The 16563-nt window shown below is 43.6% G+C and overlaps 1 protein-coding gene across 1 annotated transcript in view; it reads left to right on the forward strand.

Annotated features, from left to right (window-relative positions):
- SHISA2 (shisa family member 2) overlaps positions 1-16087 on the forward strand; it is a 31949-nt gene extending 15862 nt beyond the window's left edge. The window contains exon 2 of the mRNA XM_073583120.1: positions 10884-16087. Within this exon, the coding sequence (XP_073439221.1) occupies positions 10884-11437 (554 nt within the window). The 3' untranslated portion in view covers positions 11438-16087. The remainder of the gene's footprint in view (positions 1-10883) is intronic.
- The last annotated feature ends 476 nt before the right edge of the window (positions 16088-16563 follow it).

The raw sequence follows: 16563 nt of genomic DNA on the forward strand, positions 1-16563 counted from the left end.
TCAGCTCCACATTGGAGCACACTTACCACCATTGCTGAGCGTTCACTCTGGGAGCCGGGGAGTGATGTCAGCAGCGTGATCACATGACATGTCACGCTGCTGACGTCGCTCTGGCCCGGCGGTCAGAGCTGCAATTGTACTGCCGTCTATACAGACGCCAGTACAATTGTTCCCTGGGAGCCGGCACGCGCACCTTCTCTGCGCCGGCTGTCAGCTTGACAGCTGACACAGAGAACCGCCGACTCTCAGGCCCGGGGGGCGGCAGAAAGCAGCCACCAGGGAGGACACTGCGGATCGCTGCATTAGGCGGCCCGAGTGCGCCCCCTGCCAGCTGCGCCCGGGGCAAGTGCCCCGGTTGCCCCCCCCTAGATACGCCCCTGATTGAGCGTGTGAACGTGGCTTTAAAGGGATTAAAATACATAGCGCCTGCTTCCATATGCAGACGTCTCATTTTCTAGGATTTGTCCCTCTGCTGTCAGACGGCATTAAGAGAAGACAACCAGATGTTCTCTTCTGCACAGCAAGTAAGGTCATCCGCAATGACGTGGGCCTCTCAAGCTGCTGTGAAACTACAACTCCCAGCATGTCCAGGCATAGTGCAGTGCCGCAGACCACCATGGACTGGTATTTCTAATGTGTCTCATAATTAGACATGAGCGAATATCGTTTGTTCCCTCCTTATTCAGCTCGCTAATAGCTGCAGCTGGAACCCGGGTACCGGAGTGCTCCCGATAACACACGGAGCTCTCCATTCGTGTGTTGTGACTGTAACTCAGCAGCGACACATGCAGCTGTGGCTCCGGACACCTGATTATCGGGAGCGCTCCAGGTAGCCAGGATCCCGCTGCGGCTGTTCGGTAAGCATTAGCGACCTGAATAAGGAATAAGGAGGGAGCCAACAGTATTTGCTCATGTCTACTTATAATGAACTATTACTACTCATCCCATATACAGCACGCCTATACCTGTGTGCTACCTGCATCTCTTGGGGCCGCAAAAGTACAACTCGTCAGTCAGAACATGCTGCTGGGAGTTGCCATCTTACCAAAGCCACTGATCTTCTCAGTTGTCCTTTACGCATCTGTGCAGAACTGAAACCATTTTCCTTTCTGTTACTTGATTCATTGCCTTTCCTGTGGCGACTGCTAATGAAAAAATTGGTTCAATAAGTGCAATGATTCCACCTGTGTAATGCACAGAATCCCCTAATCCTGTAATTACAGCCTCTGCGTCCGCAGGCTGCAGTCATTTCACTCAATTAGTAGTAAATTCGAGGCCAAAACAAAACAATGATTTACTTTATAAGCTGTTCTAATCCCTCCATGTTGAATCTCCTTTTTTTTACCACTTACATGGATTACAGGATATTTCTTCTGATCGATGCTCCAGAAACATGGACCTAGGCCTTGTTCACACAGTCAGTATTTGGTCAGTATTTTACCTCAGTGTTTGTAAGCCAAAACCAGGAGTGGAACAATCAGAGGAAAAGTCTAATAGAAACATGGCCATACAAGACCGATTTAATTAAATAACTAAAATGAATAACACAGACACAACAATAGTGGATGAAAAATGGCCGTGAGTTTATTTTGGGTTAAATAAATAAATCCATATTAAATACCCAAAATAATTACACAGAAGAAACAATCCGCCCCTTAGCGGGCGATTTTCCCACAAATAAGCCTCACGACATTCGATTCGAACAGTAGGGGATGGAGGGGAATCTTCTTTTTCTTCAGAGAAATGCTGTGTGAGGAAAAAACTGCCAAACAGGGATTTATATATTATCACCACAGCTGTCAAAGCAAAATCAACCAATGAAAATACACCTGAAATCTGAATACACCAATCAGGGCACGTAAAAACGGCGCCAAGAATTCCTCTCAGAAAACTTGCATAAAATCCGATTACCACAACAAAATTATAACTTTATGAGGAGAAAATCTGACGTAAAATAAATAATTTTAATACTCCATCTACGGCCTGTATGGCCATGGGACCCCCCTTTATATTTTATTCTTTATTACGGGGGGGGCTGACACGTCACCACTTCTGGATTTATCACCCACTCCTGGTTTTGGCTTTAAAATACTGAGGTAAAAAACTCAGGAAATACTGAACATGTAAACTTGGCCTTACACACAGGTGAATTAGGCACATTGTGTTTTTGGAGGCATGAAAAACCGGCTATTTTTTCAATAGGAAAACTCTTAAGAAAATGCTTCTTAGGGTCTGTGCACATGACATTTTTTTTACAAAGTGCTAAAGAAAAGTCGAAAAGAATGAACTTATGCACAGCAATGTCAAAATGATTTGCTATGTCCATGTTCCGTCTTTTTCCGCTTATTTTAACCGCTTCAAACTTCAAAAGTTTCTAAAAGAAGTGAACCTACCATTCTTCAGACAACTTCCGCTCACGACTTAACAGATGGTCAGCAAAGAAAAGACATCAGCAGCAAAGCTGATGCAAAGAAGACATAAAGGATGAAAAAAAACCGATGTGTGCGCATACCGTTTTATTTTTATTTTTTGCGGGGTTTTTCTTATCCTGAAGCATTTCCTAAATCGGGTTGGATGGGTTTAGGAAGTGGTGTATGTTTTTTGCTGCCTTTTGATCTGTAAGTGCGCTGTAGCTTTTTCCTGTCTTTAACCCCTTCACGACCCATGACGCCTACGTAGGCGTCATGAAAAGCCGTGCCCAAACGACCTATGACGCCTACGTAGGCGTCATGCTATAAATAGCCCCCCTGCGGGTCGGGTGACCGGGGTCACTGAAAGGTCACCCGATCCGCACACAGAGGACACGCTACGGTTAATCCCTGGGGGCGTGGCTTAGCCCCCACGTGCCTACGATCGCTCTGATTGGCTGTTAAAAGTGAAACAGCCAATCAGAGCGATTTGTAATATTTCACCAATGAAATTTGGTGAAATATTACAATCCAGCCATGGCCGATGCTGCAATAGAATCGGCCATAGCTGGACACCGACACCCGACCCCCCCACACACCGACTGGCTGGGCCGATCGGCCCCCGCCAACGATGGACGGCAGGGATCAGTCGCCGCCTTCATCATCTGCTCCCCCTCCCCTTCCTATCGCTCCCTCCCACCTTCCGATCCCCCCGGGACCTCCGATCGTGCTCCCGGTGTCCCGCCGTGGCTCCCGGCGTCCGGATCATGGGCGCCGCCATCTTGCAAAATGGCGGGCGCATGCGCAGTGCGCCTGCCATTGTCCAAGATGGCGGCGCCCATGAATTTGCCGGTTGCCCATTCATTTTTCATTTTGATCACTGTGATACACTCTCACAGTGATCAAAATGAAAAAAAAAGTAAATACACCCCCCTTTTATCACCCCCATAGCCAGGCGCAAATAATAAAATAAAAAAAATATTTTTTTTCCCATTTAGGGTTCGAACTAGGGTTAGGGTTGGAATTAGGGTTACAGATAGGGTTAGGGTTAGAAATAGGGTTAGGGTTGGAATTAGGGTTAGGGTTAAAATTAGGGTTAGGGTTAAAATTAGGGTTAGGGTTAAAATTAGGGTTAGGGTTAAAATTAGGGTTAGGGTCGGAATTAGGGTTAGGGCTGGAATTAGGGTTAGGGCTGGAATTAGGGTTAGGGCTGGAATTAGGGTGAGGGCTGGAATTAGGGTGAGGGGTGGGTTGGGATTAGGGTTAGGCTTGTAGTTAGGGTTAGAGTTGGGATTAGGGTTAGGGGTGTGTTGGCGTTAGGGTTGTGGTTAGGGTTATTATTAGGGTTGGGTTAGGAGTGTGTTGGGGTTAGAGTTGGAGTTAGAATTGAGGGGTTTCCACTGTTTAGGCACATCACGGGGTCTCCGAACGCGACATGGCGCCACGATTTATTCCAGCCAATTTTGCGTTGAAAATGTTAAACAGCACTCTCTCCATTCCGAGCCCCGACGTGTGCCCAAACAGTGGTTTACCCCCACATATGGGGTATCAGCGTACTCAGGAAAAATTGCACAACAACTTTGGGAGTCTAATTTCTCCTGTTACCCTTGGGAAAATAAAAAATTGGGGGCTAAAAAAAATGATTTTTGTGAAAAAAAATGTTTTTTTTTGTTTTCACGGCTCTGAGTTATAAACTTCGGTGAAGCACTTGGGGGTTCAAAGTGCTCATCAAACATCTAGATAAGTTCCTTGGGGGGTCTAGTTTCCAAAATGGGGTCACTTGTGGGGGGTTTCCACTGTTTAGGTACATCAGGGGCTCTGCAAACGTAACATGACGCCCGCAGACCATTCCATTAAGTCGATATTTCAAAAATTCACTACTTCCCTTCCGAGTCCCGATGTGTGCCCAAACAGTGGTCCCCCCCCACATATGGGGTACCAGCGTACTCAGGACAAACTGGACAACAACTTTTGGGGTCGAATTTATCCTGTTAACCTTGTGAAAATAAAAAATTGCGGGCTAAAAAATCATTTTTTGAGGAAAAAAATAGATTTCTTATTTTCACGGCTCTGCGTTATAAACTTCTGTGAAGCACTTGGGGGTTCAAAGTGCTCACCACACATCTAGATAAGTTCCTTGGGTGGTCTAGTTTCCAAAATGGGATCACATGTGGGGGGTTTCCACTGTTTAGCCACATCAGGGGCTCTGCAAACGTAACATGACGCCCTGCAGACCATTCCGTTAAGTCGGTATTTCAAAACGTCACTACTTCCCTTCCGAGCCCCGATGTGTGCCCAAACAGTGGTCCCCCCCCCACATATGGGGTACCAGCGTACTCAGGACAAACTGGACAACAACTTTTGGGGTCGAATTTATCCTGTTAACCTTGTGAAAATAAAAAATTGCGGGCTAAAAAATCATTTTTTGAGGAAAAAAATAGATTTCTTATTTTCACGGCTCTGCGTTATAAACTTCTGTGAAGCACTTGGGGGTTCAAAGTGCTCACCACACATCTAGATAAGTTCCTTGGGTGGTCTAGTTTCCAAAATGGGATCACTTGTGGGGGGTTTCCACTGTTTAGGTACATCAGGGGCTCTGCAAACGTAACATGACGCCCGCAGACCATTCCATTAAGTCGGTATTTCAAAACGTCACTACTTCCCTTCCGAGCCCCGATGTGTGCCCAAACAGTGGTCCCTCCCCACATATTGTGCACCAGCGTACTCAGGACAAACTGGACAACAACTTTTGGGGTCAAATTTCTCCTGTTACTATTGTGAAAATAAAAAATAGCGGGCTAAAAAAATCATTTTTTGAGGAAAAAAAAATATTTTTATTTTCACAGCTCTGCGTTATACACTTCTGTAAAGCACCTGGGGGATCAAAGTGCTCACTATGCATCTAGATAACTTCCTTAGGGGGTCTAGTTTCCAAAATGGGGTGATATGTGGGGGAGCTACAAAGTGTAGGCAGACAGGGCCTCTCCAAACACGACATGGTGTCCGCTAACGATTGGAGCTACCGTATTTTCCGCTTTGTAAGACGCACTTTTTTCCCCAAAAAATTTGGGGGGGAAACAGGGGTGCGTCTTACAAAGCGGACATGCCTTACCTAGGCTGTGATCGGGGGCGTCCGGCGGTTGCTGGCCGCTGCTGCGGGTGTGTCCGGTGCCGCGTTGTGTGCCCGTCGATGCCCGGGGCTCTGCCAACATTGAGCGACAGGCCAGAGCCCCGGCATTTCCTCAGTTCCCTGTGTGCCGGTAAAAAGATGGCCGCCGGCGCGTGCGCAGATGGGATCTCGGGACCCAGTTCTCGAGAGATGAGATTTGAAATCTCATCTCTCGAGAGGTGGGTCCCGAGATCCCATCTGCGCACGCGCCGGCGGCCATTTTCCCTGGGTTCCCTGTGTGCGCGCGGTGGTGCCTGCAAAAAAATGGCCGCCGCGCGTGCGCAGATGGGATCTCGGGATCCAGCTCTCGAGAGATGAGATTTCAGATCTCATCTCTCGAGAACTGGTCCCGAGATCCCATCTGCGCACGCGCCGGCGGCCATTTTTTTTTTTACCGGCACTTCAGCGCACATATACAGGGAACCGAGGAAATGCTGGGGCTCTGGTCTGTCGAACAATGTCGGCAGAGCCCCGGGCATCGATGGGCACACAACGCCGCACCGGAGCACCCGCAGCACCGGCTTCCAACCGCCGGACAAGTGGAGAAACCTGACACCAGCACAAGACTCTGCAGCAGCAACAGCACACATCGGAGCCCCCCCTCATCCCTGAATGCGGCCTGCAGCATCACTCCACGCCTGCCTCCTCCAGCAGCGAGCCTGGGATCCCTCTACACCGCAGCCACCAACCCCGGTAAGCAATAAGATGCAAGGATTATAAGAGGCACCACCATTTTATTAAAAAATATTTTTTTCTTATTTTTCTCCTCAAAAATTGTGGTGCGTCTTATAATCCGGAGCGTCTTATAAAGCGAAAAATACGGTAATTTTCCATTCAAAAAGTAAAATGGCGCTCCTTCCCTTCTGAGCCCTGCCGTGTGCCCAAACAGTGGTTCCCCCCCACATATGGGGTGCCAGCGTACTCAGGACAAACTGAACAGCAACTTTAGGGGTCCAATTTATCCTGTTACCCTTGTGAAAATAAAAAATAGCGGGCTAAAAAATAATTTTTGAGGAAAAAAAATTATTTTTTATTTTCATGGCTCTGCGTTTATAAACTTCTGTGAAGCACTTGGGGGTTCAAAGTGCTCACTACACATCTAGATAAGCTCCTTGGGGGGTCTAGTTTCCAAAATTGGGTCACTTGTGGGGGGTTTCTACTGTTTAGGCACATCAGGGGCTCTGCAAACGCAACATGATGCCCGCAGAACATCCCATCAGTCTGCATTCCAAAATCGCGCTCCTTCCCTTCTGAGCTCTCCCATGCGCCCAAACAGTGGTTTCCCCTGACATATGGGGTATCGATGTACTCAGGTCAAATTACACAACAACTTTTGTGGTCCAATTTCTCCTATTAGCCTTGTGAAAATAAAAAATAGCGGGCTAAAAAATCATTTTTGAGGAGAAAAAATTATTTTTTTTATTTTCACTGCTCTGTGTCATAAACTTCTGTGAAGCACTTGGGGGTTCAAAGTCCTCACCACACATCTAGATAAGTTCCTTGGGTGGTCTAGTTTCCAAAATGGGGTCACTTGTGGGGGAGCTCCAATGTTTAGGCACACAGGGGCTCTCCAAACACGACATGGTGTCCACTAACGATTGGAGCTAATTTTCCATTCAAAAAGTCAAATGGTGCTCCTTCCCTTCGGGACCCTGCCGTGTGCCCAAACAGTGGTTTATGACCACATATGAGGTATCTGTGCACTCAGGAGAAATTGCCCAACAAATTTTAGGATCCATTTTATCCCATTGCCCATGTGAAAATGAAAAAACTGAGGCTAAAATGCAATTTTTGTGAAAAAAAAGTCCTTTTTTTTTTTTTTACGGATCAATTTGTGAAGCACCTGGCAGTTCAAAGTGCTCACTATGCATCTAAATAAGTTCCTTGGAGGGTCTAGTTTCCAAAATGGGGTCACTTGTGCGGGAGCTCCAATGCTTAGGCGCACAGGGACTCTCCAAACGCGACATGGAAACCGCTAAATATTCCAGCATATTTTCCATTCAAAAAGTCAAATGGCGCTCCTTCCCTTCTGAGCCCTGCCGTGCGCCCAAACAGTGGTTTATGACCACATATGAGGTATCGGTGTACTCAGGAGAAATTGCCCAACAAATTTTAGGATCCATTTTATCCTGTTGCCCATGTGAAAAATGAAAAAATTGATGCTAAAAGAAAATTTTTATTGGAAAAATTAAAATGTTCATTTTTTCCTTCCACATTGCTTTAGTTGCTGTGAAGCACCTGAAGGGTTAATAATCTTCTTGAATGTAGTTTTGAGTAGCTTGAGGGGTGCAGTTTTTAGAATGGTGTCAACTTTTGGGTATTTTCTGCCATATAGACCCCTCAAAGTGACTTCAAATGTGAGGTGGTCCCTAAAAAAAATGGTTTTGTAAATTTTGTTGTAAAAATGAGAAATCGCTGGTCAACTTTTAACCCTTATAACTTCCCAACAAAAAAAATGTTTGTTTCCAAAATTGTGCTGATGTAAAGTAGACATGTGGGAAATGTTATTTATTAACTATTTTGTGTCACATAACTCTGTGGTTTAACGGATTAAAAATTCAAAATGTGACAATTGAGCAATTTTCAAAATTTTCGCCAAATTTCTGTTTTTTTCACAAATAAATGCAAACATTATTGACCTAAGTTTACCACTAACATGAAGCCAAATATGTCACGAAAAAACAATCTCAGAATCGCTAGGATCCGTTGAAGCGTTCCTGAGTTATTACCTCATAAAGGGACACTGGTCAATATTGCCAAAAATGGCCAGGTCATTAAGGTCAAAATAGGCTGGGTCATGAAGGGGTTAAGCTTCCTATGAAATGTTTTTCAAAATCTCTTCAGGAAAAACAACTCCTATGAGCAGCTAAATAGATTTGTCGTAGAAATTCATCGGAAGAGTTTTTAAAGCATTTTAGACGCCGACATACCCACACAATTTTTCCCACCGAATACGCATTCTTTTACCTGTTATGTACAAAATCTCTTCTTCCTAGTGGAAGCCGCCTGAAAACCGGGCAAATCACTTCTTTTAACTGCTTGGCGTCTTTGGAAATCTGGAGCGGTTAAAAGAATTGCTTTTACAAGTGAGTTGGGACACGTACCCACCTGAAAAAGACATTGTGCGCGCTTTTTATGGAGGTTTTTAGAGCGAAGCATTCAAAATAAACTCATCAAAATATTCCATGTGCATTTTGTTCCAACAAAAGTTTTTGAGTTTTTTTTGAGCAGATCCGCTCCCAAATCCTAAAGGAAACAATTCAAAATGCTTGAAAGACTCTTTCAATTAATTCCAATGTTTTAACCTCTCTGCTGTTCATTTCTTCAGTTTTTTTTAATAAGTCTTTGAAGCGGATCCTCTTCAAAATCGCTTCAGATATTAAAGAAAAAATTGTCCAAGAACCCCCCAAAAAGTAACATCTCCTGAAGCAATTTCCACTTGAAAAACTTGTCATTTTTGAACAGGTGCAAACAACTCTGTATATATCCATACAGACCCACCGTGGGGCCTATCTACACCTAGAGTGCGCATGAGAAAAACTTCCAGAATACACTATTCACATGCATCCCTGGGTGCACAAAAAAATTGGATCCTATACAGATCGTCTATACTGCATCCGATTTCTACATTGCCATTATTAACTGTATTTGATCTTGTACATTAGGGGTACAGTTGCAGTAGCTAAAGCCCCCCCCCCATACACATTAGACTAATGTCGGCCTGACCGCTAATATTGATGGGTTTGGAGACTCCCAAATGTGTATAGAGACCCCGGACAATTGGTATACAGGGTAGTTAAGAATTCTGCATGATTTTGGAGTGCCAATCACTTCATTCTCCCGGAGATGAGCTGCCGCCAGAGATGTCTGAGAGTGCCTCTCTCGTAGAGTACATGTGCTCCTGTGTATGGGACAGGGGGTGACTGACGGCCAATGATCTGCGAACAGTTGTGTGTTCAACAGACATGTAATATGTATGGCGGGCTTAAAAGTTTTGTGCATAGGTTCACAGGAGTGTTGCACTACACCATGGGGTCAGATGCATGGAAGAACTAAAGTGTAAATACGTGTTAAGACCCAACAGGACTTCTTGTCTCTTTTCATTTCTTTCATAGCTGCAACAGAGGTCAGGCTTCTGGGCCTCAATGCAAAATTTGTATTGGGACCCCTCTGCTACTATTTGCCGTTAATAACACTGATGTCTTCTTACTTGGGCTTTGAGCCCCTCTCAGTTACCAGGACGTGGGTGTGACAGCTACCTCTGCACCCTCTAAAGCCCCCGTCACACATAGCGATCTCGCTCGCTACGCTCTGCTCTTACTGATGATGACTGACATGTTGGTATATGAAATTACAGTCAGTGGTTAGGTCATTGCATATGTATTTAACTATTTATTTTCTGCTGCCTATAGAGTGCAGTCATGCCTAGACAGTCCCTCACATGATGAGTAGTGTTCCTCGCCTACAGATAGTGCAGTGGTATGATACGGTAGTCTGGTAGATGGGTTAAGGTACCTTCAAGCAAGCCAGGTGCCCATCACCAAACACCACGTACTACATGAGCTGCCATCACTAGTTCCTTGGCAAGTCTAAGCATGAAATCATCAATTTATAAGCCAGACAATGTCATGACTTTCACTATCATGATTATAATGGTACGTGCTAGAAAATGTAAATAGCAAGGCAGATCATGTCATCATTTTTTCCTAATTATGTGAAACTTGGTCTTAAAGAGGTTAAAGTGTGAGTGGTGGCTTTCCAACAACTTGGACTCCATACAGCCGTGCCTTACCACCACCCATGCTTGGGACCCGCACAAGCTTAGTCACTCTCAATTAAGGGTCGTGCAGACGACCGAATAACTTGGACAAGTGCTATCCGTCGTTTGTCATTTTATTGTGCTGTGCAAAAAAAGAATCGCAGCGTGCATGCTCTGCTTTCGAGAATCGGATGGCGCTCGCCCATTCAACTCTATGGAAAAAAAAATCGGACCGCACTTGGATAACAACCAATAGACTGACATTATAGTGAAGGTGGAGAAAATTTTTTCCCCTTCCACCTCTGAGAAAATCGGATCACGCTCTGATCAGAGAGTGATTAGCATAATCAGACCGGTTTTCTCAGATGTGGAGAAAACGGTCTTCTGCACCGGCCCTTACAGTGACGGGGAGATAAAGATAGTACTAAACCCCCTAGGTCTTTAGAATGATTGTACAGCAGCTGGACTCCACCAACCACACTTTGATGAGATGAAACATTTAGTTAGCTTCTTTACTCTAAACCTATTGTTGTATTTTTTTTTTCAGTTCCCATCTACGTGCCATTCCTGATTGTCGGATCAGTATTTGTGGCGTTTATCATCTTGGGGTCTTTGGTTGCTATTTGCTGTTGTCGTTGCCTGAGACCGAAGCAGGAACCTCAGCAGAGCAGAGCTCCAGGAAGCAATCGCCTTATGGAAACTATCCCTATGATATCAAGCGCCAGCACCTCACGCGGGTCTTCATCTCGGCAGTCCAGCACGGCCACCAGCTCCAGCTCAAGTGCCAATTCGGGGGCAAGGGCTCCTCCAACTAGATCACAAACCAACTGCTGTCTGCCTGAAGGAGCCATGAATAACGTGTATGTGAACATGCCCACCAATTATTCAGTGTTAAACTGTCAACAAGCGACCCAAATGGTTCCGCACCAAGGACAATATCTTCACCCCCAGTTTGTGGGATATGCAGTACCTCATGACTCTGTCCCCATGACCCCAATGCCACCTTTTTTAGATGGACTCCAAGGTGGATATAGACAGATGCAATCTCCGTACCCTCACAGTAACCCTGAACAGATGATGTACCCTGCAGTGACTGTTTAAGACAACGCAGGAACCGCAAGCGAATGGACTCTGGGGGACATATTGCATTTTACAGGGCTTACAGACTTCTTATGTCAGAGCGAGAGACGTGGGATAACATTATTGTAAAATGCATGATGGTGACAAAAGTTGTTTTTTTTTTTTTTGTTTTTTTTTAACAATTGTGCATATGCTTTATTTTATTTTGGAGGGGAAACGTATTACTATAGGTTACCTGAGCCAATAACCTTCTCTCTGCTGAATTGGAGACTTCAGCGTGGAGCAGGTTTAGTATATTCTGGTATAACAGGTATAGGGATAAAAAATTTTTCTTCATTTGAAGGTTATAAAAAAAAAGGTGAAAATAACATGTTTATATTTAATACAAAAAGACAATCATTCAGACAATCAAACGTTAAGATTACCCAAATAAAAAAAAGAGGTATAAATATAATTATTTCTATTGTTAAAAGTTTAGAGAAATTAAATGAATCTGAAAGAAGCCATGACTGTAGTTTCGATAGACGAGCCATTTACTTCAGTGAGAATCTGTCACACTGGGACACCCTCAGGGGAATAACTATGGGAGTTGGCAAAAGTAACAAAAGGCCCTTACCGATGGTAGGTGGGGGCCTTATGGCAGATTTTATACTAGACCCATGACCTTCAATTTAAAGCCTCCATTCAAATTAGATCAAAGTCAATCAAATCGGCCAATTTCAGCAAGATTGGTCAAGTATCCCTTCACAAATTATGTTGGGGCAGAGAAGGATTAATTTCAACATCCGATCCTTTTGATCTCCCTAGATATAAGCCGCTATCACACAGTGCTCTCCTGTTTTCCCTTACAAAGAGAGTTCCCGCGTTTGGGGAATCGGGAGAGATAGCTGTCGGCAGAAGGATAGTCCGCCCATAATGTGTATGGGTGGCCTAACACCTACAATTACTTAATTTACCCATAAAGTATGTAGTATCCTAAATTAAGAATCATTGGGCCAACCACAGGAAAACATTCAGGTCTGGAGATTTGGACCTTTATGATACAAATGAGTAACGTGAGAATTTTCCTTTTACCTGGGACAGGATTCAGTTTGCTATCATTGCCCCATATATAAATTCCCTGGCAGAATGGTTTACTGTATCGTCGACATTCACGCCTAATGGTGCATTTATACATGTACAGTTTGGTTCATCAGTGCACCTTTACCAAGCACCGATATTCTAGTCCTTCGGCTCTCGTTTACCAGCTTGTTTAGAGAGACTGACGAAAACCGCTAGTAGAATGGTTATCGGCAGCACATATCTTGTTTACATGGGGCAATTTTTTGGTTGATCATTGGGTTTCACCGGAATGTTTATACAGGCCAGTTATCAGGAACGAGCGCTTCTTTGCTGATTATCTACTCTTGTAAATGAACCAGAAAGCCATAACTCACACCATAGACGTTTGGATCTTCAGACCCTAGCTAGTACCTTGGGAAGTTTGTTAGAGGATATGTGGCTCCTGAGTGTCTTCAGAGTGTGCTTTATTACTGAGTAAAAGGCTCCAGTATGACAGATTCTCTTGCGTGCACCCGATACTACAGTGAAAGCAGCTATTTTGTAATATTCTAATATTTTACAGACTTTTGACTATTGTACGGGGTTGTAACTTGCTTCTATTTGAACAGAAGCTTTCTTCCTCTATATCACTGTATGCTAATGTGGTGACCAATCTGCAAATGTCATAGAATGGTTTTATACTAAATGACCGGTGGCGTTAAACGACCGATCGGCTACATGTTTTATGGCAGTCATTTAACAGGCCACTCGCTTATCCGATGCGGAAAAAACGATCAGTAAGAGATCAATAACAGATAGTTCTGTATGAATAGGCTGTCATTGTTCTTGGCAGCACATGCTACCACGTATGACAATGCGCTGCCGAGAACAAAGATTTTTTTTTTTAAGCAAGCTTAAAGATAATTTCACCCGACAAATGAGGGTGATCGGCAGCCTGTTTACACTGTACAAATTGCAGACAATCATTCAGTGTAAAGGCCCTGTCACACACAGCGAGATCGCTGATTTTGTGATGCCACAGCGATCTCGCCAGCGACATTGCTGTGTGTGACATATATCAGCGACCGGCCCCCCTGCCGGGTATCGCTGATCGCGCTTCAACGTCCTGGGCCATTTTTTGATCGTTGGTCTCCCGCTGGCCAGCACGCATTGCTGCGTGTGGCAGTGAGAGACCAACGATCAGCGACTCTGGGAGCTGGTTTCCAATGTAAACAGCGGGTATCTAAGAGCCACGCGGCTCTTAGTTACCCGCTGTTTACCTTGGATACCAGCTTGCTCGCTTATCCTGATCGCTGGTGGGTCTGTCTATGTGACAGCTCACCAGCGGTCAGCTATGTCCCAGCGATCCCATCCACGTCGGATCGTTGGTGGGATCGCTGGGACATTGATTCGTGTAACGGGGCCTTAAATGTACCCTTATCTGTACTAAAAGACATTTGCTCTGACTCTTCTCAACTGATTTCTTATCAACAGAGTCCTTCTGATTATTAAGATCTAGTTGTGGCCTAGCTAGGGCCAGGATTAAATCTAAAATCCCCCATTCACACTAGTTCGCTGTGAGCCAAACGTTCGTTCAGCTGCCAGCTATATCTCTCAATTCCCCGATACACACCCGCTCTCTCGGCCGAATGGTCTCATGTTCTCTATGAGAGAGCTGCTGATACTCTCAACCGGCAGTGGCTTATCTCTATGCCAAACATAGGGCTTACCCGTTGAAATTCAACAAGCCAGAATCTTCTGGGGTAGAGACAAGGAAGTTTCTATTCATATCAGAAGGCCAGACAATCCTACCGATATAAACAGATTTGGCCAAGCTTAGTCTAATGTTTCTGGGGGGCTGCATCTTTGTGTATTGCAAGCAAATGGCTGACACCCCCTTCTACTGGCCACAAAATGGTCTCCAAAGCCTCAGGTCAGAGGATGAATGTAAATGACGGCCCATACAAGATGTCGAATACAATAGCAGAGTAACATCAGGGCTGAAGCTGATACTAAACTCTACAGTAAGTAGTTCAGTTTATCACATATGTTGCCATCCATGTCTGACAAATTATATTTTAGCTTTAATATATTTTATATTGGTTCCAAATAGAATGATTTTTAAAAATTTAAGATGATGAATTTTGTGTGGTGCGCAACATAGATGTAGAAAATTCTTCCACTTTGCATAGTAAGACATAGCTGCAGTACAGAAATATCTTATATCAGCTTTTACCGAACCAAAGATCAACCAAACCATGCATCATAATAACATTATACTATATCTATACCTTATAGATATACAATTCTAAGTCCATGTCATGGCATAGTGGAAGGAATACGGCCTTGTACATACTAGGAATCATAAATAACACTGAGGTCATCCTACTAAATATTGTCAGCACTTGTCACAGAAGTGCATTGTGGTTGGGTGAAAACGCTCTAGACCTACTGGTTTTCCAAAGGTATGTACTAATTCAAGATATTAAGTCTGTCCAATAAGGGTTGTTTGGTCAGATGTGGATATATAATCAGCTTTGTGGTTTAGTACATTATGGTACTAAATGGAGGCCATGAGATCAGATCGCGAAACATTGCCAATCCTCAATGGTTCAACGAATGCTGTATGCATGACGAAACACCACGTAACGGAATGCTTTCTGTCTCTTGTATTAGGACTTGGAGTTATTGACATAAATGCCCGTTGTATACAAGGCCTTAAAATAATAAACCAGGCCTTAATATTTGGTATCCACCAACTATACTAGCCATTTACAAGTAGGATCATAAATTTAAAAAAATATTGCTTTCCCCAGATTCCAGGTAAAGTTAAAAAAACAACTTTGGTTTCTTTAGGCACCACCCCGGTTAATTTCCTACATGATTCCTCTTTGCTCAACTTGTCCTAATGCAGAAATAGTCATCATTTTTATGTATAATTCACCCTTCCGATAATCATTGAATATTGCTATGGTTGGGTAATTTTTGTCCAATCATATCAAGAATCACTAGTGGTCAAGGGGTAGACAAATCTGTGTAGACATCATCAGCACATCAAACCATGTCTAAACTTCTAAAGCCAATGTGTTTTTTCTAGTATCGTAAAGAATCCAAAAATGTGGGATCCAACAGAACATTTTTAGGCATATTGGCTTCCTCACCAACAATTTTGGAATCTTCAAATAGCGTTTTAACCAAAAATTGAGCTAAATTTATATTCTTAGAGATTTTAAGTATCATTTGTTTGTACCTCCAGGATTGTCTGTAGTTTTCGTCAGCCTATATTGTACACATTGTGGTAAAAACGCACCCATTGCACAAATTTGCTACAGACAACCTTCTCTGATTCATCTCGACCGGGGGGATCAATTGTTTGTATAGTGTAAACTGTAAAGAATAAAGCTTAAGTTAAATTTGTAAAGGTTAAAAAAAATATTTTCCATTTGTTGGGGTTCAAATGAATTCAAATAAAAATATGTGGTGTTTTGCACAATTTCTATGTGTAATGTATAATAGTGTAAAAGAAATATTCATGTTTGCCATCATTTTCCCAAAAGGGCACTTTTTCCTTAAAGTGTTTTTGAAGTGAAGTAAATTCTCAATTTTTAATAAATGTTTTATGGCGTGATACGTAGTTCTCCGCAGCTATTATTATATCCTCATTTTTGTCTTCCACTTTAGACACTTGTACTTTGTAACTAAGGTCCTCCATTGATAAACTGATCAAACAGTGTACAGAACCTGATATCACCAGCAATCAAGCTTTAATCTCAGGGGTTTAATTTCCCAACAGCACCCCCACAGGGAAAATAAGGTATTGCACAATTCCCATTCAACTATCCAGGTCCTCCAGAAGAAGCTGAACACTAGCCAGCAGCAATGCACTGTGAAATATGAAGGCCCACAGCTATTTTACTACTTATTCAACACAAGTAATAATCATGCTAGTCAGAGATGAGCGAATCAATCTGTGGAGGTTCAAATTTGAGTGGAATTTCCTGAATTTTTTTGTTTCACACAAATTTGAACATTTTGAGATTCAATTTGCAGTTCCCCAAAAAAACCCAATTTGCATGCCTCTATTTCCCACACTGATAAAACATCAG

Source organism: Dendrobates tinctorius, unplaced genomic scaffold (genome assembly GCF_039654945.1).
Source record: "Dendrobates tinctorius isolate UK_male_01 unplaced genomic scaffold, ASM3965494v1 ptg000075l, whole genome shotgun sequence".
Taxonomy (NCBI): domain Eukaryota; kingdom Metazoa; phylum Chordata; class Amphibia; order Anura; family Dendrobatidae; genus Dendrobates; species Dendrobates tinctorius.